At 43.1% G+C, this 27,327-nt stretch overlaps 1 protein-coding gene across 2 annotated transcripts in view; it reads right to left on the minus strand.

Annotated features, from left to right (window-relative positions):
* Positions 1-27,327, minus strand: part of SLC9A3 (solute carrier family 9 member A3) — a 1,524,418-nt gene that overhangs the window by 271,483 nt on the left and 1,225,608 nt on the right. Inside the window, exon 12 of one of the 2 annotated variants that reach the window (XM_069219612.1) lies at positions 15,491-15,617. In XM_069219612.1, the coding sequence (XP_069075713.1) occupies positions 15,491-15,617 (127 nt within the window). Of the gene's footprint in view, positions 1-15,490; positions 15,621-27,327 lie in introns of both variants that reach the window. The other variant, XM_069219611.1, reaches the window with a different exon arrangement.

The raw sequence follows: 27,327 nt of genomic DNA on the forward strand, positions 1-27,327 counted from the left end.
AGTATATGGTTTGTGTTGCCCCTAGACCTATGTCTACTTATTGCATCCTATTGTGATTCTACATTGTTTGCACTACTTTTCTTACTGTTACTTACCTGTTTTGGGTTTGTGTACATATAATTTTTGTATATTACTTTCCTCCTAAGTGAGGGTATTCTCTGAGATACTTTTGGCATATTATCACTAAAATAAAGTACCTTTATTTTTAGTAACTCTGAGTATTGTGTTTTCTTATGATATTCTGCTATATGATATAAGTGGTATAGTAGGAGCTTTGCATGTCTCCTAGTTCAGCGTAAGCTGCTTTGCCATAGCTACCTCTATCAGCCTAAGCTGCTAGAAACACCTCTATTCTACTAATAAGGGATAACTGGACCTGGCACAGGGTTTAAGTACCACAATGTACCCACTATAAGCCAGGCCAGCCTTGACAGAAAACGCCTAAGCAGACCGTACCCTCCAGAAGGAGTCCCAGAGGAAAACCCCAAAGAAATGGGGAAAAAACCTCAAAACAGGAACTCCTGAAAAGGAAGAAAAAAACGGACTTGAAATCAGGGCAAAAGGCAAAATCACCAACAGCGAAACAGGAACGATGAACAGGAGCGAACAGCACCACCAAAGGGAAGTGTTTGCAGCGCAAGGCAGAGCAAGTCTGGGTGGCTTATATACTGGAAGACAGGAAGTGACATCACAGGAAAGTGAAATGACACCATCTTGAACTGGGAAAAGCCCATAGAAAAGAATAGGAAAAAAGGTTGTAGTGTAGAAGAAAAGGGCATGCTGGGAAAAAAAAACAGGAAGAAGACAACATGGAAACCAGCAGGAATACAGAGAAAATGAACTGCACAGAGGCCAAGAAGAAAGGAAAAAAAAGGAGAAGGAAGAGACCACCACCAACAGGGGAAAAAGGGATTCACCAAAATCGGTAAGGGTGACGCGACCGGGAGCATAAAACATGTTTCACGGAACGCATCGCCAAAACGGGAAAAAAATGCGGAGGACGGCACTCTGAAAATCGGAGCCGCGATCCGACCGCAGTCGGGCAAAGAGACGCCGATGTGAGGCACGGCGTCACATTCCATGCCTGTAGCACCTATTTGCAAAGGGAGATGGCGTAACACCCCTCTCCCAAAGGAAATCCTTTGTTATACCTTCCTGGGGTTGAGCTGCTCAGGCAACAGGAGGGCAGAAACCTGTCTGTGAGGTGGCAGCAGCTGGGGCTGCCTGGAAAACCTCAGAAGGTTGGTATGGCAGTACTGGGGGTCCACTGTGGAGCCCCTAGAGTGCATGGGATTGTGCAACCAATACTGGAATCAGTATTGGGGTACAATTCCCAGTTGCTAGACACCTTACATTGCCATATTCAGAGTTACCACTGTGAAGCTGGACATAGGTATTGACCTATGTCCAGTGTACGCGTAAAATGGTATCCCAGCACTTACGAAGTCTGGGACAATGGGCCTGGACAATGTAGGGGCACCTCTGCTAGTGCAGGGGTGTCCTCACACACAGGTACTTTGCACTCAGCCTTCAGGGTTGGAAGGCCTGACATATAGGTGACTTATAAGTGACCTGATGCAGTGAAAATTGCTGTGAAATAGTGCATGCACTACTTCAAACAGGCTGCCATGGCAGTCCTGTAGAAGCCTTTGTATGGGCTCCCTATGGGTGGCAAAAGAAATGCTGCAGCCTATAGGGATCCCCTGGAACCCCAATGCCCTAGGTACCTGGGTACCATATACTAGGGACTTATAAGAGAGGACCAGTTGCCAATTTGGAGTAAAATATTGAGTTACCAGTATGTAAGGACAAACTTGGAACCAGAGAGAGCATGAGCACTGGGGTCCTGGTTTGCAGGACCCCAGTAACACAGTCAAGCATACTGACAAAAACAGTGAAACATACTGAGAAGTATGCCACAAACTATATGCACTGGGGTCCTGACTAGCAGAATCCCAGTGACACAGTCAAAGCACACAGACAAACAGTCCAAAAATGGGGCTAACCATGCTAGAAAGAGGCTACTTTCTCACAGTCAGTCCGTCCAGTTAAGGGGATTTATATTAAACTTCTAAGATGGGAAGCCCCACTTGGCTCCTCCTTTTCCACATGAGGGCCCTTGTCCCCCTCTTTGAGATCCTACGTCTGCTCGATACATTCAAAATTAATGGATACATTCAAGCGCATATTTTTTTATTAAAAGAGTCCTGCCCTTCTGGCAAGGAATTTCTTGAAATATGGCCCTGCTCGTTTTCTAAGGTTATGCACTCAATTGCTCTACAAAATCCCTAAATTTAAATACAAAAATGGGACAGCGAAGTTTTAGAATATAAGGAGCTTAATTTTTTAACACTCTTTCCTAGGAAATCGCTTCATTCGATAGTTCATAAAACATCTTAAAACCTGTTTTTTGTGCAATGGCTTCAGTGTTCATGTTGGGGATTTGACTATCGTCTATATGCTAAGTTTTAACAGCCTCACTCTTCCATGGAGCACAAATGCCCCATAACCATAAAAACCTATTAAAATAATATTTAAATAATTGTAATACTGTTCATTTCTTCACTGACTTCAGCTTAGAGTTGGGAGCCGATGTTTTTTTTTTTTTTTTTTTTGTATATGTTTATTGAGAAGTACATGTCAATATACAGACTGTGTTAAATAGAGAAACAATACATCAAATTATGGCCATATATGAAAAATATTATGAAATATTAACTTCGCAGATTTCTAAACACAAAAAAAAAAAAAAAAAAAACATTACACATATATCAATAAATGCAATATATGAGATTATTTATAAGGCATCCAACTATGCATTAACTCTTAGAAGTAGACCTATAACAGAAAATATGGAAAGAAAGAATTATGCAATATGTATTAAACCATATAATATAGGGTGTTAGAAGACAGTCGAGATAGTGATATCATGCAAATCCACATATATAACATTTCAAATGCAGATATTCCTGCCAATTCAACAGTGTTGGATTGGTGAACAGTAAGTCCTACTTAAAATAACAGTGTTAATGGGTGAGATATCAATTGTCTTAATAACAGCATGACTCAAAACAATAATAAAAATGTCTTAATAAAGATAGGAGACAAAGAATGAGAAAACGTTTACGTGTGAATATTAATAGAATATGTATTAGCTAGAAAGGGTTTCCAAATTTTGATGAAAATCCCAACATTATCTTGCAATCTGTAAATCAGCTTTTCATATGATGCCATGTTATACATTTCAATAAGCCATTCATCATGTGTAGGACGTTGTGGTGTTCTCCAATGTCATAATATACAAATTGTTGCTACAGTGAGTGCAATAGCAATCAATCTTCTTGTATGGTTTGTTAGATTTGGGAGATCAGTAACATCATGTAATATAACTAATTTTTCTGTTAAAGGAATGGGCACATGTATAGCTCTGTGTATAGAGGAAGTTATAGAAGACCAGTATTCCGTCAAAACTGGACATCGAAATAAAATGTGTAGGATATCACAGTCCTCATGAGGACACCTCCAACAGGTAGAATGGTGTAGTAAACCTGCTGCCTTGAGTTTTTGTGGTGACCAGTACCAATTATGAAGAATTTTGAAAAGAGTAAATTTCATTCTTGCCTCTCTGATTCCTTTATCCATGTTCATAACAACATCCGTCCAGTCCTCATTGGAATACGCTACATTAAGTAATCCTTGCCATTTGACGTGGAGTTGTGCTAGTAATGGTGATGAATGTAGTTTATGCACAATGAGATTATAAAATCCAGAGACCGCTCCTTTCAATTTCCCCCAAGTTTTTAAGTATTGTACGACTGGGGAATCCTCAGGTATCCACGGAAATGGTCCTAGTCTACTAAGTAGAGCTTGTTTCAATTGTAAGTATTTCCCCTTTTGAGACCTAGGGAGTTGAAATTCTATCTGAAGCATCGTAAAGGTTTTAAGCTTGCCTTCTAAAGTGAATAAATGATCCAGCATTAGAATACCTGCTCTCTCCCATGTATCCCAGGAAATTGTCTGTTTCCCTATTCGAATATCAGCGTTATGCCATATGGGAGCCTTATTATGTAGCCTCGGATTACTCTTAAGGAGTTTGTGGGAGTGTATCCAAATCTTAAGCATAGACTGAATAATAGGGTTAGAACTTTGTAAAGCAGGCGATTTATGAGTATAAAACATTTGCAAACCTGAAGATACCTTTAAAGATTGCTTTTCAATAAGAACCCATAGTGGGGGGTCATCCTGTATTGGCCAAAGATAAACCAATTGAGATAAATGGTGGGCTGTATAGTAATGTTCAATGCATGGTAAACTAAGGCCACCAGATCGCCTGTGAGAGCAATAAGTTTGGAGATTTTGAGTCTAGGTCTCAGAGATCCCCAAATAAAGGTTTTAATACCTTTGTCAATGTCTCGCAGTATTGATATTTTAACTGTCAAAGGTAACATACCTAAAACATATGTGAAACGAGGCACTATAATCATTTTCACTGCCTGGACTCTACCCCAAAAGGACAGGTTAAGATGGGACCATTTTTCATATTCTGACTTCGTTTTAGCAATGAGTGGATCTAAGTTATCTTGAATCATACGTTCTAAACCAGTGTTGATATAAATACCTAGATACTTCAGGCGATCCGCTTTCCATTGAAAATTGTAGCCTAAGATAGCTGCTTTTGTTGTGCCCCGGGACAATGGGAGAGCTTCACTCTTATTCCAATTGACTTTGTATCCAGAAATGTTTGAGAAGTGGGAAATAGTAGACATGAGTGCAGAGAGTGAAGTAGGTAGATCTGTAAGTGTGAGTAATATGTCATCCGCGTATAGAAGTAGTTTTGAGATGCCTGCTGGTGTAGGAATGCCTGCTATTTGTGAACACTGTCTTATTGCTGCAGCCAGTGGTTCAAGTGCAAGAAGAAATAAGAGGGGCGATAAAGGGCAACCCTGGCGGGTACCTCTTTGCACTAAAAAGGTTTTTGAAAGGAAAGACCCACAATTCACTTGTGCAGATGGTGTCTTGTATAACCATTTAACCTTAGAGATAAAATCGTCACCTAATCCCAACCTATGCAATGTACGGAACATATAACTCCATTCAATGCGGTCAAAGGCCTTTTCAGCATCTAAGGATAATGCTACTCTGTCTTCTCCAGCATCCTTAGAAAACCAAAGTATGTGAGCCAAAGTGCGGAGATGGCTACGAGAGTTTCTGCCTGGCATGAATCCAACTTGAGAATTATGTATGAGTTTAGAGATAACTTGTTTGAGTCTTTTGGCAAGAATGGTGGCTAATAGCTTTGAATCTGTATTCAGAAGAGATATCGGACGATAGTTACTGCAGTATAATGGATCTTTCTCAGGTTTGGGAATGACAGTTAAGATAGCTTTATTTGAGAGTGAGAAGAGACTACCAGTTTCCTCTGCTTCTTTATAAACCTCATAAAGGGCATCTATTGCTTCTGGTTTTACCCAACAGTAAAATTCCCCAGGAAAACCATCTTCTCCCGGTGCTTTATTGTATGGGAGACTGGAGATTGCTTGCGCAATTTCATCCTTTGTTATTTCGCCAGTCAGTATGAGCCGGTCCTGTTCATTGAGACAGGGTAGTGTTATTTTATCAAAGAATTCCTGTTCTTTGAGGAGTTCATCATCAACTTCTGAACTATATAACTTGGTATAATAATCTGCAAACGTATTAGCTATTGCTTGAGTCTCAGTTATTAGTTTACCCTCAGGGTTATATATAGCTGGAATAGCTGTCATAGCTTCTCGCTGTTTTAATCGTGCCGCTAGTAAACGGCCTGCTTTTTCTCCTTGTTCATAATTGCGAGCCTTAAGTCTATATAGCATATATTCTGCTTTGGAAGTATATAGTGTATTAAGTTCCATCTTCGCTTTTTCCAATCTGCATCTGGAAGCTTCAGTTGGATTACTAAAATGAGTATGTGTCAGTGTTTTGATATCATTTTCCAAAATGGCCTGTTGTTCTATTCTGCGTTTATTTGTTATGGCAGAATCCCTCATAATTTGCCCCCTAATAGTGGCTTTTGCGGCTGCACATAATATTTGTGGAGAAGAAACTGATCCTTTGTTATCTTTCATATAAGTAGTCAAATGTGATTGTAATTGTGACTTTTCTGCTGGTAGTTTGTAGCGCGATATGTTTAATCGCCATGGTTTCCTACAAGGGCGTTTCAGACCCCAATCAAGCTGGAGACTGATAGGAGCGTGATCCGACAGTGCAATTTCTAAAATATCACAATCTAGTACTTGTGGTGTAATAGAATGTGAAATAAGGAAGTAATCTATTCTAGAATGGGAATCATGTACTGTTGAGTGATATGTAAACCCTTTATCTGATGGATGTAGTAAACGCCAGATATCGATCAAACCATGATCTTCTCTGATGTCTCCCAGTATGGCTCTATCTCTACCATGAGTTGTGTCCAGGGGACCTGTCCTGTCTAAGATCACATCTGGCGCAAGATTCCAATCGCCTCCCAAAACTATTCTGGAAATTCCCATTTCTGTTAGAATTCTATTTAGATGAAGGAAAAAGGGGGCTTTAGTCCCAACAGGGGCATATATGGAACCCACTCCTAATATATTGTTACCAACTTTAAGCTTTGCTAAAACAAATCTACCATCCTCATCTGACCATGACTGAAGTATTTGGCAATGCAGTGTTTTCTGTATTAGAATGGCTACACCACTTTTCCTAGTAGTAGTGTGGGATGTAGCATCTCCTGATATGTGAGAAGGAGATTTGCAGCTGTAAAGTATCTGGCCTACCCAATCTCGTTTTAATTTTTCTGATTCTATATCAGATAGATGAGTCTCCTGGATGAGAGCAATATCAGTATGTTTGGAGGCTAAATAGGAAAGAATTTTCTTCCTTTTAATGTAATTAGTAAAGCCATTGACATTGAGAGAGACAATTTGCATAGGACTTGTTGTCATGATGATGACTAAAAATGTTAGAGTATATTTGTACTGTGTGAAACAGAATCAAAATGCTAAAAAAGGGAAAAGGAAGTAGATAAACTATATGGTAATGTGATAATGAGAACTTACTGGAGGGAAACAATATAATAAATAAATAAATAAATAAATATCTGGAGTATAGTAAACCTGAAACCAATATGTGGAACTATAATCATAAAATATTGTTAACACTAAACTCTAAATAGTGTAAGTACACCGTTCTAAGTGCTAGAATGTAAAAAAACACTGCAGATCAAATAATATGTATCTTTCGTCGGTGGGTCTAAACCTCAATTCGAAACCCAGACTCTGGAGGGGAGGAAAGGAAAACCACTCATGGTAAATAAATTATACGAAAAAACACTCCATGGAGTTATAAAATCTATCCAAGAGAAAATCTGCAAATACAAACACAGTAGGAAATGTACATGGTTATTGAACAGCAATATATGAGGATAGGAAATAAATCATATCCATCAGAATTAATAATTGTAGTAAAACACTAATAACATTATATTAATACATAGCATGTATAAATATACTCATCTAGCTGGAAGAATTGATAGTGGAAGGTTGAGCATCAGTTACTTTATTAAAAGACGTGGGTGACTTTAGAGGTGATCTCGATTTGTCTCTGGGATTTTCCTGTGTGAGTGACTTTACGCAGTGGACTGCTTTATCTCTGTCAAACTGTTTCTTAAAGGTACGGACGTGTAATCTACCGGTGCGATGGCTTTGTGGATCTTTCTGTAATTGAAGCGGACTATTCATAGATGTTTTGTCCAGTGGCGTTGAGTCCATATGTTGGTCATCCAAACTGTCCAGGAAGCATACCAGATCCTCAGGCTCCGTGTAGTACCTTGAGTTCCCATCCATTGTGATCCACATTGTGGCAGGTTCTAAAAGACCATATTTGATATCCCATTTGCGAAGTCTTGGCCTAAGTTGCAGGAACGCTTTTCGTTTGGCATTGGTTTCAGTGGAGAAGTCTGCAGCAATAAATACTTTATGGCCTTCCAAGTCATACGGACCATGTTTACGAGCAGCTGTTAATATTTGGCGGACCTGTTCATGGCGTAGGAGGCATGCTATAATCGATCGAGGTCTAGATTCAAGAGTTGAAGTTGAAGTTCTTGATCGAATTCTGTGAGCTCTCTGCAACTCAAGGGGATGCTCAAAAGATATGTTCAGTAGCCGCGGTATTAACGTTAGTAGCAAGTTCTTCACATCATTATTGACTTCCATTTTTTCTGGAATTCCATAAAAACGAATGTTACTTCTTCGGGCCCTGTCTTCCAAATCTATAACTTTTTGTTTTAGGTGCCAGATATCCGGACCCCAATACTCTGCATTATCTAATTTCTCTTCCAAAAAAGTGGTTCTTTGATCTAAAATTTCCACTTTTGTATGAAAACAGTTTAGATCCATCCGTATTGTCTTCATTTCTGTTGCGAGATCTGAAATTTTTACATCCATAGATCCCAATCTTTGCCCCACGGCAGAGATCTCTTTTAAAATAAGGTCCATAGAAGCAATGTCTTGTGGGACAACAGTAGACGTGCCTGGAGGTACAGTGTTCCCTACTATTTGTGTAAACAAAGGCTTTCTATTAGATTTGCCACTGGCCATACTGTTATATTTTAATGTTAGAGAAGACAATAAATAAGTACAGCTTAGTAATCAAATATGATATCTAATTGACTCACAAAGTAGGTAGATATTAACACTGTAAATGGTGACAGACATCTGGGATTTTAAAATTATGGCTATATGTTTTCAAGCAGGTGTCGCTGAGAAACAGTGCATCAGAAATGTTGTACAGTTTTCGTCTGCCTACCCAAATTCACTTTACCCCCTCTGCTGATAGGAATTCCGGCGTTTATGTAATTTCGTAGTAGAGTCTGAATTGTCAGATTTAGAAAAATATCTCTGAAGTGAACGTTTACATGCTTCTCATACAGCTGCCTTTCGACATTCAAGGAAAGGAATTTCACATATCTCTTCAGAAGCAGAATTCCTGATAGAATGACTAATTTTCACTAACTCTGTCAGCTGTAGGAATGGTGTACAACACTCACTTGCCAAACTGTATTTACGCCACACACCTGTAGACAAGAAATACCTGCGCTTACATAATCACGTAATGGATCCTGAACAGTTAAGTGAAGAGAAATACCTCAGAATTGAGAGTTGTCAGAGGCTTCTCTTACAGCAGCCTTTTCACTTATCTCACCAGCAGCTGACTGTGTTTCCTGACAGAATTAGTCTTTGCCACAGACTTCTATAATTTTAAAAAATAATGACTGAATGCTTTCAGACAGGTGTCCCTGAGAATCAGTGCATCAGAAATAGCTCACATGTTTTGCCTGCCTATCCAGATTCGCTTTACGCCCTCTGCTGATAGGAATTCCAGCATTTACTTAATTGCGTAGCAGACTCTAAACTGTCAAATGAAGAGAAATACCTCAGAAGTGAAAGTCCATATGTTTCCCCAACAGCAGCCTTTCAACTTTCAAGAAAGGGAATTCCACTTATCTGTTAAGAAACTGGCTGTATTTCATGACAGAATGAGTAACTTTCACAGAGTCTCTCAGCTGCAGAAATGGTGTGCAACACTCACTTTCCGAACTGCATTTGCTCCACACACTTGGCTGACAAGAAAATCCTGTGCTCACATATTTACGTAAGAAGTCTGAACAGTTAATTGAAGAGAAAATACCTCAGAGTTGAGACTTGTCAGAGGCTTCCCTGTGCTGTGTGGAGAGTTCAACCAAAGGTCAACAGTTATTTAATTCCCTAAACACGAAGAAAGCCCCTTATCTCTTCAGCAGCTGACTCTGTGTCCTGACAGAAAGTGTTGTTCTTTGCTCAGCTGAGGGGCTGTGTAGCCCGGCTTCAGGGCTTCAATTAAGAACTCCGTTTTAACTGGCATTTCTTACTTGGAAAATAACTTCAGAGTTATGTTGCTGTTATCGCATGTATATTTCCTTTCATTCCGACTCCAAGGAGGCTTTTTGACAGCTGTTTGGGTAATCCTTCTCCCCTCGAGCCTCGGAGCTCTACCTTGAGGCGGCCATTTCAGACGGCAGCCAGACTCCGCCCCCGGGAGCCGATGTTAACCAAACTCTAGGCTTGGCCTGTCACAAAATGTATTGGTAGGGTATCGAATCTTAGACTTAGCAGTCAGCCGCCAGGGGCCCCGCTATCCAGAGAATGTTGTACATCCGGAACTATAGCAGCTGGGGCTATTCCCTCCCCAGATAATTCTGTTACTTCTAAATATGAGAACCCTTCCCCCTCACTCTCTGAATTGGACTGACTGTCTGCCCCCTGTACAGTGCTTCCAAAAACAGTAAATGATGTGTGTCAATTTATAGGGACTTCGACTCCTGCCCTACCTATGAGAACAAAGTCAATATCTCCATCTCCTAAAATTAACATCATGTCCTGGAATGTAGCTGGAATCAAGCAAAAACTGGATGACCCGGAATGGGTAAGCCTTGTAAACAAACAAGATATCTGTCTCTTCCAGGAGACATGGACTAAAGAACAGTTATCCTTACAAGGCTTTACAACCTATTTCTCTGCTGCCCAACCTGCCTCTGGTGGATTCGGAAGACAGATAGGAGGTTTAATGATTTTACTGAACAATAAGTTAGAATGTGATCACTCTGTGATAAAGTTTAACTCCTTTGATCTGCTGGGTGTGCAACTTACATTCCGTCCTGGCTTCAAAATTATAGTTTTGAATATTTATGCTAGATCTGTTCCCCGTGGGTCTGATTCAATTGTTCTTTCTCAGTTGACGGACTACATAGACGCTTTGGACCCTTCAGTTTTTTTGATTATAGCAGGTGATTTTAATTGTTCTTTTGTGTTGGACAACTCCATTAGCAATCTGACTACTGAGGAGGACGAACATTGGGGTATTCCCCAATCTAAAGAAATGGTACTTTCGCCTGTTTCCTGTGTTGCATTCCAGATGTCTTCCCTTTGCCTGAACTATGGCCTGAGAGAATGCAATGGCCGCACTAAATCTGACTCAGAGCGAGCCATTACTTTCAAGCGAGGGCTTTCCTTTAGTACTATTGATTACATTCTTTTGGACATTAGGCTATGGTCAAGTTCACTTGATATGGAAATTCTACCTCGCTTGGATAGTGATCATAATCCTTTGTGTCTTGTATTGACTAATCAGGCATTTTTAAGAGTCCAGCACTTAAGGATTACTAATGTTCCATTCCCTCATTTGAACCATAGACGCTCTAGGGTCTGCTGGCCAAAGGTTGAATGTAACCCGTACTTAATTGGGGAAATTTATTCATCTTTTTTAAAACTCTTTGTAGATTATGAAGATCAAGAATCCTTGGATATTCCTATTATGGCGATCCACACTAAGATGGTCGATTCCCTTCAGGGTATCTTCTATAAGGAAACTTCCATTAAATTGAGACCCGCTGACACCCTTCGCAGGGACTGGTATAATCAGGACTGTGCGCAAGCAAGATCCACCTTAAAAGAGGCTGTTAAAAATTCTACGCATGCGGCTATTAAAGAGGCTCGTTGTAGGTATGCCAATGCCCTGAAGCGAGCCAAAAGAGACTGGGAGAATGAGACATGGCAGAAACTGCTTGCAGCAGCCCAAAGTAAAGATGATAGCTCTTTTTGGCGGTTGTTGACCTCCAGTTCGAAAAGGGGTAAGGACGATATTGGGTTGCATATACAGCCCGAAAGATGGGTGTCCTACTTTTCTGAAATCTATGCCTTGCCTGTACAGCAAGCTCTGGAGGACCCTGCACATGTCGAGTGTTGGGCTGCTAATAAGATCTCAACTGAGAGAATTGTTTTTACCTTAGCTGAAACCACAGCTGCTATTGATTCTCTGAGGCCAGCAAAAGCCCCTGGCCCGGATAAGATTCCAGGGGATTTGTTCAAATCAGAACCTAAGATATGGGCATGGTATATCAATTTGTTGTCTAATGCCATAGCAGCTGGCAGCCCTATTCCAGAGTCTTGGCACGGTGCTGAAATAATACCGATCTATAAAAAGGGTGATACAGGGTTGCCTGTAAATTATCGACCTATTAGCCTTATTGATATCCTTCAGAAGACGTTTGCCAAACAAGTCTTAGTGAGGCTTACTGACTGGATTCAAGACCAGCAAATTTTATCTCCTTTACAGGCTGGGTTTCGGCCCAAAACTAATACTATGGACCAAGTTTTCAGGGTGTCATTACTGTTCTGGAAGTATGTCACCTTATCTAAGCAAAAACTCTATGTGGCTTTCGTAGACTTAAGATCTGCATTTGATCTTGTCCCAAGAGAGAAACTGTGGGAAGTATTGTACAAAATTGGTATCCCAGGGAACTTAGTGCATTTAATCCAAAGATTACATGAAAAAACATTTGCACGAGTAAGATGGGGCAATCAGGGGGAACTCACAGACAAAATAGACATCAAGAGAGGAGTGCGCCAGGGTTGCGTTCTTGCCCCAACGCTATTTACACTGTTCATCAATGAGGTGGTGCAAGTCGTGTCCAATTGTCAAAATGACGCCCCATCTTTGAATCACCATAAAATTCCAATTTTGTTATTTGCCGATGATTCTCTCTTGATCTCCAGAACCCCTATGGGCCTCCAGGTACTCATGGACAAGTTCAGTTCGTTTTGCGGTGACTACGGTCTGGAACTTAACCATAGCAAAACTAAACTCATGACTTTGGGTTGTGGCCCCACCAAGAGATATTCAATATTTTACAATGGAACGCCCCTAGGTTTGGTAAAATCTATAGATTACTTGGGGGTGAGAATCAGCAACAATCTGCATTGGGGGGCCCAAATCGACAAAAGTTTGGCTCGCCTGGTACAGTCATCTGGAGCCATTCTTCGTTTTCATAAGTCTACTTCTGAGAGAGTGATTACTCCAATTATTAAAATTTATAGAGCAAAGGCACAAAGTGCTGCGGTCTATGGGGCAGAAATTTGGGGGTCCTCAAACACTGGCAGGCTTGCAGTGGGGGAAAACAATTTCGTGAGGTCTACTTTGGCCTGCCCTCGCAGTACCCCACTGCTGCCATTGTTTTGGGACCTTGACCTTCCACGCATCACAGATGTAGTTGCCCTACGACCTCTGCTTTTTTGGGTCCGTGTTTGGTCCACCCCTGAGTTATCTACATACAAGGAGTCTATCCAAGACATCTTGGATAGACCTAATGTACTCACCATTCCCTGGTTTAATCACATCTCTAAATGGTTTCACAAATTGGGTCTTAGTGAGCTATGGAGCCATCCAGAAAGTATAAGGAAGGAGCAGAAGAATCATTTGAAAACGGTATACTGGACTTACGTCAGGGAAAACTATCTGCTGTGCCTTACTCACGGCAGATTGACCTCACAATTTTTTGATTTTAAATGGTATCCGTCTTTTGAATCTTTTATGGATATAATTCTTGACCCATTAAGTAAGAGTTTATATATCCAGTTCAGATATGGTTGTCTGCCTCTCAAATCATATGGCAGTAAGTGGAGTGCAACTACAAGATCTGATTTATGTCCGAGCTGTACTCTTAATCCAGAATCCATTGTACATTTTATGTTTTTATGTCCTGCCTATTTGATTGCGCGTCGAAAGTGGTTACGGCCAGTGTGTAGGAATGTGGGGGTAAGACATTGTATTGTTGCCTTAAGAATTCTGATGAGGGAAAGTTCCCCCCCCTTGCCCTGTGCGGTTAGTAGGTACATTACAGCTGCCTGGCATGTACGTACTTATCACTTGGGGAAAGTTGCTGATGCGGAACTTACTTCCAAATAAGGACAACATGAAAAACTGACAATGGAATGTTTTAGTCATCAAATTTTAACCACACACCTAGACTGGAACAATACCCCATGATTGATTTAAATGACAGTCAGTAGGAGATTAGGTGTTTGGTTTTTATGTGTTTTAAGGCCGTAAAGGATGTTCTTTTTTATTCCTCTTATTTCCTTTTTAACATAATTTTTACTTATCTTTTATCTTTCTACCGGTGGTTGTTTTGCTTTTAGGGTTGAAAGTAACCAATAAAGCTATGTATGTACAAATATAACTGTGGGAGAAAACAATTTTGCGAGGGCTTTGATAGTGTGCCCCCGAAGTACACCACTGATCCCAATGTTTCTTGATTTGGGGCTAAACCAAGTAGCTGATTTAATTTCCCTATGACCTCTATTATATTGGATAAGGATTTGGACCACCCTGAATTGGATTTATACAAAGCATCATTGCTTGACCTGCTAAAGAGACCAAATGCAGCTATTATTCCTTGGATTAAATATGTGTCCAATTGGTTTTGTATCTTGGGGTTTGGAGATTATTGGGAGAATCCCCAAAAATTAGTGAAATCCCATAAAACTGCTTTGAAATCAGCTTACTGGTCCAATGTATGGAACAATTATATTTGTTGTAAAACTCATGGTCGATTATCTAATCTTTTTACTGATTTTAAGTGGTTTCCGCAGTATGAATCCTATTAAGATATTATACTAGATCTACAGGGCAAAGGTTTATGTGCTAGATTCCGTTTTGGGTCCTTACCAATGTTGTCTTTAACTTGCAACTGGGGGCCAATCACTACTTCAGATATATGTCCGGCTTCTGGCGGTGCCCCGGAAACAGTTGAATATTTTATGTTTTTTTGCCCAACATATTTTTTTTCCACAGTCAATATGGATTCGAAAAACCTGTAGGGAAATGGGGCTGGAAAACTGCAGTATAGCAATAAGGGTTTTAAAAAAGCCATAGATCAAATTAATTAATTTTAGCAGTCAGCAAGTTTTTAGTGGCAGCATGGCATATACGTGATCACCATTTCAATCAAGGACCCACGAAGCGTGCCCAGGCAGGATTTTAGATGAATACTCTGATATCACATGTATGTATTTATTTATGTGTTTTTTTTTTTATAAAATTATTAAATCATTGTACAGATTATAAAATGAGATGAAATTTTTCTTTTAATGTATGTGATGCTTTCATGGTTAATTGACCGAATAAAGCTTGACTTGAAAAAAAAAAAAAAAATGGAGCAATTGCCCTCAAATAGAAAAGAGAACATTAGAGCACTAGAAGGACCTCCTAAATCATTTTTTCCAGGACCCTGCTGCAGTGCAAGAACCACTACTGTTCTAATGCTTTCATTGATTTATGAAGGGTATCTTGCCTCGTTATGATACACTTATAAACCCCTACCATTGAGATTATCAAAGTATCTAACTTTTTGAATGTTAGGAAGCTTTCCATCATTTCTATTCGAAAGCTCTACTTTTCTATATGTGCTTCCTTTGCTGAGTTCCTTATTACATTTTACACATAAATGTGGGGGGGTTCTGAAAGTGACAGTTGACAATATTGGTTTTGAAATACATTGTCCTCCTAATCTACTTCTCCGGTAACACAATTTTTCCAATACGTCTCCAAAACACTTAACAAACGGTTTGTAATTTTGACACAGCTGTATGAAATGATGCACCTGCTGCCGAGGTTTATAAAGGCACTGCTGCAGGGTGCGGTGAGTGACTGCATCCTCCATATCCCGCAAGCTCTTTCTTCTCTGCTCCAAGGCTTGCATGTCCAGACACACAGCACTGGCATTTCCTCTGCTACAACAAATAGTAGAAAACAGACATTTGTTTAACAATGCACAAATACATATTTTATTGTTTATCTTGAAAGTGAAGGTATAAAAGATGTTTAATTCCAGAAGCACACCAAAGATATTAACGCAATAATTGCAGATGGAAATAGAATAAAACATGCTATCTCTATCAGCTCTGTATTACCATCCTTTGATCATTGTATCCATCATCTTTCCATTTCCCTAACCTGCATTTACTTCATAAAAATATGCAGTTTGGAACAATAAAATGATGGCGTACTCTACAGCCACAGTATTGTAAGGTCGTCTACCCACTACACAATTATAACGCAAAATTAATGTATAAATAGACTTGACACCAATTTGTTTGTATTATTGATTTATGTTTAAATAGATTCGACGCTAGTTTGGTTGTATTATTTATATATTTGTTCTAATTCTTTACTCAATTTCATAAAAGCATAAAAGTTCATACATAATCACTAAGAATAAAACCCGTATAATTATAATAGAAGCTGTAAAAGATATGCATAATAAACACATTATAATATAATAAAATATGAGTAAATATTGAAAAAAATCAGGTATGAATTCTCAGTCTGCCTGTAACTCAGCATAACGTTAACAATGAATTTAGTAAGTTAAAATGAGAGAAATTTATCTAGCTAAAGCCATTCCTGATTTTCCAAACTTTCACCAAAAAGCTGGCTACAAAATTGCATATAACACTTGTATGAATGTGCTGGAGAAAGACATGTGCAGCTCTGCATTGCACAAAATGTAAATGTTAACTACTGGAATGATCAACTCTCTCCTTGGTGTCATATAAAAGCAACAAAAAACATAAGTGTAAAGTGCTTTATTCAGAGAAACTGTCACAGGGTCAAGGCAGGAGGGACCAACCCAGCCCCTCTGGTTCAGTAAAAGTTAACAACCTATGCACATTGTTCAAACAAAATCTTGTTAATAAAAACCTGTGATACAGATCTGTGACCATTATAATGTAAGGTTGAACACCAGGTTGAGTAAGTAAGAGGGTATGGGCAGATATGCTTACTTTTTCCAAATCAGCAGTTTCCCTCTCCCTCCTGACCAGATCAAGAAACTTAGCGCCTGATTTAGATGTTGGCAGAGGGAATACTTTGTCACAAATGTGATGGATATCCCATCCACCGTATTACTGTCCCCATAGGATAGAATGGTTTTATAATATGACGGATTGGATATCCGTCACAATTGTGACAGAGTTACCAACTTCTAAATCAGGACCTTAATTTTTAAATTCTGCTTACTCACATCAGTAATTGCCATTGGGACCTGAAAACATTTACTCATTCCAATATTCCCAATCGTATTCCTTTTTTATTTTGGCAAGGGGATTTTATTCGCCCCATCTAAGGCCAGGCAATCCTGAATTATCAGCCTATTCAGGGAGGCTGCAGGTGTACTCCATACTGCTTGCCAAAGGAGTAGGGGTGCCAATGAGTCCTATCCTCGTTATATGGTATGCTTAATTCTTCGAGGCATATGAAGTGAGTGTAGGAGGCTGGCCTGGCTTATAGTGGGTACCTTGTGGTACTTACACCTTGTGCCAAGTCCAATTATCCCTTATTAATAGAATAGAGTTGTTCTAGCAGCTTAGGCTGTTAGAGGTAGCTATAGCAGAGCAGCTTAGGCTGAATTAGGAGACATGCAAAGCTCCTACTATACCACTTATATCATATAGCACTATATCACAAGAAAACACAATACTCATAGTTACTAAAAATAAAGGTACTTTATTTTAGTGGCAATATTCCAAAAGTATCTCAGAGGATACCCTCACTTAGGAGGTAAGTAATATACACAAATTATATGTACACAAACCAAAAATCAGGTAAGTAACAGTAAGAAAAGTAGTGCAAACAATGTAGAATCACAATAGAATGCAATAGGTAGGAATAAGCCTAGGGGCAACACAAACCATATATTCCAAAAGTTGATTGCGAACCACAAATGGACCCCAGGCCTAGTGTAGGTTGTAGAGGGTCGCTGAGACTGTGAGAAAACAGTAAGGGTGTCAAAAATACCCCACCTCAAGACCCTGAAAAGTAGGAGTAAAGTTACCCTTCCACCCCAGAAAGACAGTAAAGTCGAGATAGGGGATTCTGCAAGAACAACAACTGCCAGCAAAACACTGAAGATGGATTCCTGGACCTGAGGACCTGTAAAGGAAGGGGACCAAGTCCAAGAGTCACGCAAGTGTCCGGGGGAGCAGGAGCCCACTAAACCCCAGATGAAGGTGTAAAAAGGCTGCCTCTGGGTGGAAGAAGCAGAAGATTCTGCAACAACAGAAGGTGCCAGGAACATCTCCTTTGGTCAGAATATGTCCCACGGCATGCTGGAGGATTCAGAGTTGTTTTCACGCAGAAAGGCAGCAAACAAGCCTTGCTAGCTGCAAGACTTGCGGTTCAGGTTTTTGGGTGCTGCTGGGGACCATAAAGGACCAGGATATCGCCCCTTGGAGGAGGAGACAGAGGTGGTGCTCAGCAACTCAGAGAGCCCCCGCAGAAGCAGGCAGCACCTGCATAAGTACCAGAACAGGCACTTAGAAGATCTGAGGACAGTGGTCGACTCAGAGTCACAGAGGAGGGTCCCACGACGTCGAAGTCCAACTCAGCGAGTTGGGCAATGCAGGACGGAGTGCAGGGGACCTGGGCTAGGCTGTGCACAAAGGAAGTCTTGGAAAAGTGCACAGAAGCCCGAGCAGCTGCAGATCACGCAGTACACAGGATTACTGTCTGGCATGGGGAGGCAAGGACTTACCTCCACCAGATTTGGACAGAAGGGCCACTGGACTGTGGAGACACTTGGACCCAGCTCCGGTGTTCCACGGACCACGCTCGTCAGGATGAGAGGGGACCAAGAGGACCGGTGATGTAGAAGTTTGGTGCCTGCATTAGCAGGGGGAAGACTCCGTCGACCCACTGGAGATTTCTTCTTGGCTTCCAGTGCAGGGTGAAGGCAGACAGCCCCCAGAGCATGCACCACCGTGAAACAGTCGAGAAAGCCAGCAGGATGAGGCGCTACAATGTTGCTGGTAGTCGTCTTGCTAATTTGTTGCAGTTTTGCAGGCGTCCTGGAGCAGTCAGCGGTCAATCCTTGGCAGAAGTCGAAGAGGGAAGTGCAGAGGAACGCTGGTGAGCTCTTGCATTCGTTATCTGGTGAGATACCCTCAGGAGAGACCCTAAATAGCCCACAGAGGAGGATTGGCTACTGAGAAAGGTAAGCACCTATCAGGAGGGGTCTCTGATGTCACCTGCTGGCACTGGCCACTCAGAGTTGTCCATTGTGTCCTCACACCTCTGAATCCAAGATGGCAGAGGTCTGGGACACACTGGAGGAACTCTGGGCACCTCCCCTGGCAGGTGCTAGTCGGGGGAGTGGTCACTCCCCTTTCCTTTGTCCAGTTTCGCGCCAGAGCAGGGCTGGGGATCCCTGAACCGGTGTAAACTGGCTTATGCAGAGAGGGCACCATCTGTGCCCATCAAAGCATTTGCAGAGGCTGGGGGGGGCTACTCCTCCCCAGCGCTTCACACCTATTTCCAAAGGGAGAGGGTGTAACACCCTGTTTCAGAGGAAATTCTTTGTTCTGCCTTCCCAGGACCAGGCTGCCCAGGCCCCAGGGGGCAGAAACCCGTCTGAGGGGTTGGCAGCAGCAGTAGCTGCAGTGGAGACCCCGGAAAGTTAGTTTGGCAGTACCCGGGCTCTGTGCTGGAGACCCGGTGATGCATGGAATTGTCACCCCAATACCAGAATGGTACTGGGTGACAATTTAATGATCCTAGACATGTCACATGGCCATGTTCGGAGTTACCATTGTGATGCTAAACATAGGTATTGACCTATATGTTTAGTGCACACGTGTAATGCTGTCCCTGCACTCACAAAGTTCGTGGAATTTGCCCTGAACGATGTGGGGGCACCTTGGCTAGTGCCAGGATGCCCACACACTAAGTAACTTGGCACCTAACCTTCACCAAGTTACTTATGTGCAGTGAAAAACAGCTGTGAAATAACGTGGATGTTATTTCACTCAGGCTGCAGTGGCAGTCCTGAGTAAGAATTGTCTGAGCTCCCTATGGTTGGCAAAAGAAATGCTGCAGCCCATAGGGATCTCCTGGAACCCCAATACCCTGGGTACCTAAGTACCATATACAAGGGAATTATATGGGTGTACCAGTGTGCCAATGAGAATTGGTAAATTTAGTCACTAGCCTGCAGAGAGAGCATAAACACTGAGGTTCTGGTTAGCAGAGCCTCAGTGATACAGTTAGGCACCACACAGGGAACACATATAATAGGCCACAAACTTATGAGCACTGGGGTCCTGGCTAGCAGGATCCCAGTGACACATATCAAACACACTGACAACATAGTACCCTCAGTATGAGGATAAGATATATACACAAGATATATGTACACAAACCAAAATTAGGTAAGCAATAGCAAGAAAAGTAATGCAAACAGTGTAGAATTGCAATAGATTGCAATAGGAGCACATAGGTATAGGGGCAACACAAACCATATACTCCAAAAGTGGAATGCGAACCACGAATGGACCCCAAACCTATGTGAGCTTGTAGAGTGTTACTGGGACTGTAAGAAAACAGTGAGGGTTAGAAAAATAGCCCACCCCAAGACCCTGAAAGGTAGGTGTAAAGTGCACCTACTACCCCCAGAGAGCACAGAGGTTGTGATAGGGGGATTCTGCAGGAAGAACAAACACCAGCAATGCAACAACAGTGGATTTCCGGACCTGAGTACCTGTAAGACAAGGGGACCAAGTCCAATAGTCGCGACAGTGTCGAGAGTGGGCAGGAGCCCAGGAAATGCCAGCTGAGGGTGCGAGGAAGCTGCCACTGGATAGAAGAAGCTTGGAGTTCTGCAAGTTGCGATGAAGCGTGCAGATGTGTTCCCACGCAGAAAGACAGCAAACAAGCCTTGCTAGCGGCAAGAGTTGCGGTAGAGGTTTTTGGGTGCTGCTGTGGCCCAGGAGGGACCAGGATGTCGCCACTTGGAAGAGGAGACCGAGGGGGTGCCCAGCAACTCAGTGAGCCCACACAGAAGCAGGCAGCACCCGCAGAAGTGCCTGAACAGGCACTTGAAAGGAAAGTGAACCAGGGTCCATGTGAAGTCACAAAAGGGAGTCCCACGACGCCGGAGGACAACTCAGAAGGTTGTGCACTGCAGGATAGAGTGTCGGGGACCCAGGCGTGGCTGTGCACGAAGGAAATCCTGGAAGAGTGCACAGGAGCGGAGGAGCTGCAAATCACGCAGTATCCAGCAATGCAGTCTAGCGTGGGAAGGCAATGACTTACCTCCACCAAACTTGGACTGAAGAGTCACTGGACTGTGAGAGTCACTTGGACAGAGTTGCTGAGTTCCAGGGACCACGCTTGTTAGGCTGAGAGGGGACCCAGAGGACCAGTGATGCAGTCTTTTGGTGCCTGCGTTAGCAGGGGAAAGATTCAGTCGACCCACAGGAGATTTCTTCAGAGCTCCTGGTGCAGGGAGGAGGCAGGCTACCCCAAGAGCATGCACCACCTGGAAACAGTTGAGAAAGCCGGCAGGATGAGACGATACAAGGTTGTTAGTAGTCACCTTGCTACTTTGTTGCGGTTTTGCAGACATCCTGAGCAGTCAGTGGCCGATCCTTTGGCAGAAGGTGAAGAGGGAGATGCAGAGGAACTCTGGTGAGCTCTTGGATTCGTTATCTGACTAATTCCCCAAAGCAAAGACACTAAATAGCCAGAAAAAGAGGTTTGGCTACCAGGTTAGGAGTATTGGCTACCAAGAGAGGTAAGAGCCTATCAGAAGGAGCCTCTGACGTCACCTGCTGGCACTGGCCACTCAGAGCAGTCCAGTGTTCCCCCAGCACCTCTAAATCCAAGATGTCAGAGGTCTGGGACACACTGGAGGAGCTCTGGGCACCTCCCCTGGTGCAGGTCAGGGGAGTGGTCACTCCCCTTTCCTTTGTCCAGTTTCATGCCAGAGCAGGGCTGGGGGATCCCTAAACCGGTGTAGACTGGCTTATGAAGAGATGGGCACCATCTGTGCCCATCAAAGCATTTCCAGAGGCTGGGGGAGGCTACTCCTCCGCAGCCTTCACACCTATTTCCAAAGGGAGAGGGTGTAACACCCTCTCTCAGATGAAATCCTTTGTTCTGCCTTCCTGGGCCAGGGCTGCCTGGACCCCAGGAGGGCAAAAACCTGTCTCAGGGGTTGGCAGCAGCTGCAGTGGAGACACTGGAAAGGTAGTTTGGCAGTACCCGGGTACTGTGCTAGAGCCCCGGGGGATCATGGAATTGTCCTCCCAATGCCAAAATGGCATTGGGGTGACAATTCCATGATCTTAGACATGTTACATGGCCATGTTCAGAGTTACCACTGTGACGCTATACATAGGTGGTGACCTATGTATAGTGCACAATCGTAATGGTGTCCCCACACTCACAAAGTCCGGGGAATATGCCCTGAACGATGTGGGCGCACCTTGGCTAGTGCCAGGGTGCCCACACACTAAGTAACTTTGCACCCAACCTTCACCAGGTGAAGGTTAGACATATAGGTGACTTATAAGTTACTTAAGTGCAGTGGTAAATGGCTGTGAAATAACTTGGACGTTATTTCACGCATGCTCCACTGGCAGGCCTGTGTAAGTATTGTCAGAGCTCCCTATGGGTGGCAAAAAAAATGCTGCAGCCCATAGGGATCTCCTGGAACCCCAATATCCTGGGTGCCTCAGTACCATATACTAGGGAATTATATGGGTGTACCAGTATGCCAATGTGAATTGGTAAATTTAGTCCCTAGCCTGTTATTGACAAATTTGGAAGGCAGATAGAGCAGAACCACTGAGGTTCTGGTTAGCAAAGCCTCAGTGAGACAGTTAGGCATCACACAGGGAGCACATACAGGGCACATACTTATGAGCACTGGGGCCCTGCCTGGCAGGGTCCCAGAGACACATAGACTAAAACAACATATATACAGTGAAATATGGGGGTAACATGCCAGGCAAGATGGTACTTTCCTACACTCACTGAGATACTTGTGGCATATTGTCAGAAAAATAAAGTACCTTTATTTTTAGTAACTCTGTGTATTGTGTTTTCTTATGATATTGTGCATTTGATATAAGTGGTATAGTAGGAGCTTTGCATGTCTACTAGTTCAGCCTAAGCTGCTTTGCCATAGCTACCTTCTATCAGCCTAAGCTGCTAGAAACACCTCTATTCTACTAATAAGGGATAACTAGACCTCGCACAGAGTTTAAGTACCCTTGATACCCACTACAAGCCAGGCCAGCCTCCTACAATGGTGGTGCAGCTGTGGGATTTATACTTGTAACTGCTTCACCACTGTCATTTTGTACTTTTCATAAGAGAATCATATACCAAACAGTTCAGTGTATGTACACTTAACCCCAAAAGTTTGCTTTTCTATCCTAAAACATTTTACAAAGTTCTGAAAAGTTTCTTAAGACTTCTAAATGTTTTCAAAAAGTTAGAAAAAAAAACAATTCTGTGCTTTCAAAAGTTCTAAAACCTTTTCTCTCTTCTCACTATCTCTAAACCTTTTATTATCATGTCTGTGGTAGATTCCACTCTCAAAACTGTCAATGCGACTTATGACATTTTGAACTACAAGAGCTTAAGGAATCTCTGCCTAGATAGAGGTTTAGTTATAGGAAAGAACCCTAGAAAAGAGTTTCTGTTTAACATGCTTGTTGTGGATGACCAGAAACAGTCTGGCCCATCAAATGAGAGGTTAGAAACTGTAGAAACTTCCCAGTCTGACTCAGGAGAGTTCCCTGAGAAGGGTGGGGAGGGTTCTGATGAGGGTCTGCCCCCTAGCAGGGCACCTAGTAATGCTGGTAGTGATAGAGGTTCCCATCACAGTAGGGCAATATTTATTCCTAGAGGCCAGGTTACCAGGGTCCACACAGATAGGGACAGGTCCCCCTCTGAAGTTTCCAATTTGTCATCTGTGTCAAAGCATTCCCAACCCACCCACCCTGAAGATAACTTGTTAGAAAGGGAACTCAAAAAGTTGAGGGTTGAAGAGACCAGATTGAAGCTTAAACTTCAACAGCTGGCCTTAGATAGGGAATCCCTAGACATTGAGAAGGAAAGACAGAGGTTGGGATTAGTACCCCACAGTGACAGCAGCAGTATTCCTGATAGAAATCCTTTTAGAGAGCAAGATGCCAGGAATCTGCACAATATAGTCCCCGCTTACAAGGAGGGGGATGACATTAACAAGTGGTTTGCTGCACTTGAGAGGCCCTGTATGGTACAGTTGGTCCCTCAAAGGCAGTGGGCTGCTATTTTGTGGCTATCTTTCACTGGAAAGGGTGGTGATAGGCTCCTTACTGCTAGAGAAAGTGAAGCTGACAACTACACAGTATTGAAGGATGCACTCTTGGATGGATTTGGCTTAACCACTGAACAAGACAGGATTAATTTCAGAGACATCAGAAAAGAGTCCTCTCAAGACTGGACAGATTTTGTGGACTGTTCAGTGAAGGCCTTGGAAGGGTGGTTACATGGCAGTAAGGTATCTGACTATGAAAGCCTGTATAATCTTATTCTGAGAGAGCATATTCTGAACAACTGTGTGTCTGACTTGTTGCACCAATACCTAGTGGACTCGGATCTGACCTCTCCCCAAGAATTGGGAAAGAAGGCAGACAAGTGGGTCAGAACAAGGGTGAACAGAAAAGTTCATACAGGGGGTGACAAGGATGGCAAGAAGAAGAATGGTAAGTCTTCTGACAAGGGTGGGGACAAAAGTAAACATTCTGAGTCTTCATCAGGCCCACAAAAATCCTCTGGGAGTGGTGGGTCCAAATCCTCTTCCAATAATCAACCTAAAAAGCCTTGGTGTTATTTGTGTAAAGTCAAAGGCCATTGGGCAACTGATTCCAGTTGTCCTAAGAAAAACACCAAAACTCCCACCACCACAACCCCTGCTGCAAATTATATTGCTCCTAGTAATAGCAGTGGTGGTGGGAAACCTACTAATAACCAATCCAAGGGTGTAGCTGGGCTAACTATTGGCAATCTAGTTGGGGTTGGTCTTGTTAGGCAGACCACAGAGGCTGTTTTAGTCTCTGAAGGTGCCATTGATTTGGCCACCTTGGTTGCTTGTCCCCTTAATATGGATAAGTACAAGCAACTTCCCCTAATAAATGGTGTTGAGGTTCAGGCCTACAGGGACACAGGACCCAGTGTAACTATGGTGATAGAAAAACTGGTCCACCCTGATCAACACCTACTTGGTCAGCAGTACCAAGTGACTGATGCTCATAACAACACTCTTACCCACCCACTATGGCTGTTGTGAATCTCACCTGGGGGGTGGTTTGGGGGGTTACTGGTCCAAAGAAAGTTGTGGAAGCCACTGAATTACCTGTAGATTGCTTACTGGGCAATGATTTGGAAACATCAGCTTGGGCAGAAGTGGAGTTGGAGGCTCATGCAGCAATGATGGGCATTCCTGGGCATATTTCTGCTGTGACAAGGGCTCAGGCCAAGAAGCAAAAAGGACAGGGAAACTTGGATCCTGTAACAATGGACCAAGTGCTCCCTAAAGCTAGGGGTAAAAAGGGTAAATCCATACCCACTATCCCTCCCTCTACAGATGATTCCCCTTTTGAGGAAGAGGAATCCTCTCCCTGTGCAGAACCTACACCAGAGGTGCTGGCAGCAGACACTGCTGAGCTTTTGGGTGCAGGGGGGCCTGCCAGGGAAGAACTGAGTGTGGCACAGCAAACCTCTCCCACATTAGAGGGTTTAAGACAGCAAGCTGTCAAACAGCAGAATGGGGATGTCAGTGACAGTCATAGGGTACGCTGGGAAGACAACCTCTTGTACACAGAGTCAAGGGACCCAAAAGTTGGGGCTGCCAGGAGATTGGGCATTCCCTTGCAGTACAGAGAGTTTCTTCTCACCCTAGCACATGACATTCCTTTGGTTGGGCATTTGGGCCAGACAAAAACTTGGGAAAGACGTGTCCCCTTGTTTCACTGGCCTCATATGTCAGAGGACACAAAATACTTTTGTAAATCTTGTGTGACCTGCCAAGCCAGTGGCAAGACTGGTGGCACTCCAAAGGCCCCTCTAATTCCACTTCCAGTGATTGGGGTGCCCTTTGAAAGGGTAGGGGTTGACCTAGTTGGCCCCCTTGACCCTCCAACTGCTTCAGGCAATAGATTTATGTAGGAAAGTACCACCTTGCCTGGCATGTTACCCCCATATTTCACTGTATATATGTTGTTTTAGTCTATGTGTCACTGGGACCCTGCCAGGCAGGACCCCAGTGCTCATACGTGTGCCCTGTATGTGTTCCCTGTGTGATGACTAACTGTCTCACTGAGGCTCTGCTAACCAGAACCTGGTTATGCTCTCTCTCTTTCCAAATTGTTACTAACAGGCTAGTGACCAATTTCACCAATTCACATTGGCATACTGGAACACCCTTATAATTCCCTAGTATATGGTACTGAGGTACCCAGGGTATTGGGGTTCCAGGAGATCCTATGGGCTGCAGCATTTCTTTTGCCACCCATTGGGAGATCTGACAATTCTTACACAGGCCTGCCAGTGCAGCCTGAGTGAAATAACGTCCACGTTATTTCACAGCCATTTACCACTGCACTTAAGTAACTTATAAGTCACCTATATGTCTAACCTTCACCTGGTGAAGGTTGGGTGCAAAGTTACTTAGTGTGTGGGCACCCTGGCACTAGCCAAGGTGCCCCCACATTGTTCAGGGCAAATTCCCCAGACTTTGTGAGTGCTGGGACACCATTACACGCGTGCACTATACATAGGTCACTACCTATGCATAGCGTCACAATGGTAACTCCAAACATGGCCATTCAACATGTCTAAGATCATGGAATTGTCACCCCAATGCCCTTCTGGCATTGGGTAGACAATTCCATGATCCCCCGGCTCTCTAGCACAGAACCCGAGTACTGCCAAACTGCCTTTCCGGGGTCTCCACTGCAGCTGCTGCTGCTGCCAACCCCTCAGACAGGTTTCTGCCCTCCTGGGGTCCAGGCAGCCCTGGCCCAGGAAGGCAGAACAAAGGATTTCCTCTGAGACAGGGTGTGACACCCTCTCCCTTTGGAAATAGGTGTGATGGCTGGGGAGGAGTAGCCTCTGGAAATGCTTTGATGGGCACAGATGCTGCCCATCTCTGCATAAGCCAGTCTACACCGGTTTAGGGATCCCCCAGCCCTGCTCTGGCGCGAAACTGGACAAAGGAAAGGGGAGTGACCACTCCCCTGACCTGCACCTCTCAGGGGAGGTGCCCAGAGCTCCTCCAGTGTGCTCCAGACCTCTGCCATCTTGGAAACAGAGGTGTTGCTGGCACACTGGACTGCTCTGAGTGGCCAGTGCCAGCAGGTGACGTCAGAGACTCCTTCTGATAGGCTCTTACCTTTCTTACTAGCCTATCCTCCTTCCTAGGTAGCCAAACCTCCTTTTCTGGCTATTTAGGGTCTCTGCTTTGGGGAATTCTTCAGATACCGAATGCAAGAGCTCACCAGAGTTCCTCTGCATCTCCCTCTTCACCTTCTGCCAAAGGATCGACCGCTGACTGCTCAGGAATCCTGCAAAACCGCAACAAAGTAGTAAAGACGACTACTGCAACCTTGT

This window comes from Pleurodeles waltl, chromosome 2_2 (assembly GCF_031143425.1).
Source record: "Pleurodeles waltl isolate 20211129_DDA chromosome 2_2, aPleWal1.hap1.20221129, whole genome shotgun sequence".
Classification (NCBI taxonomy): Eukaryota; Metazoa; Chordata; class Amphibia; order Caudata; family Salamandridae; genus Pleurodeles; species Pleurodeles waltl.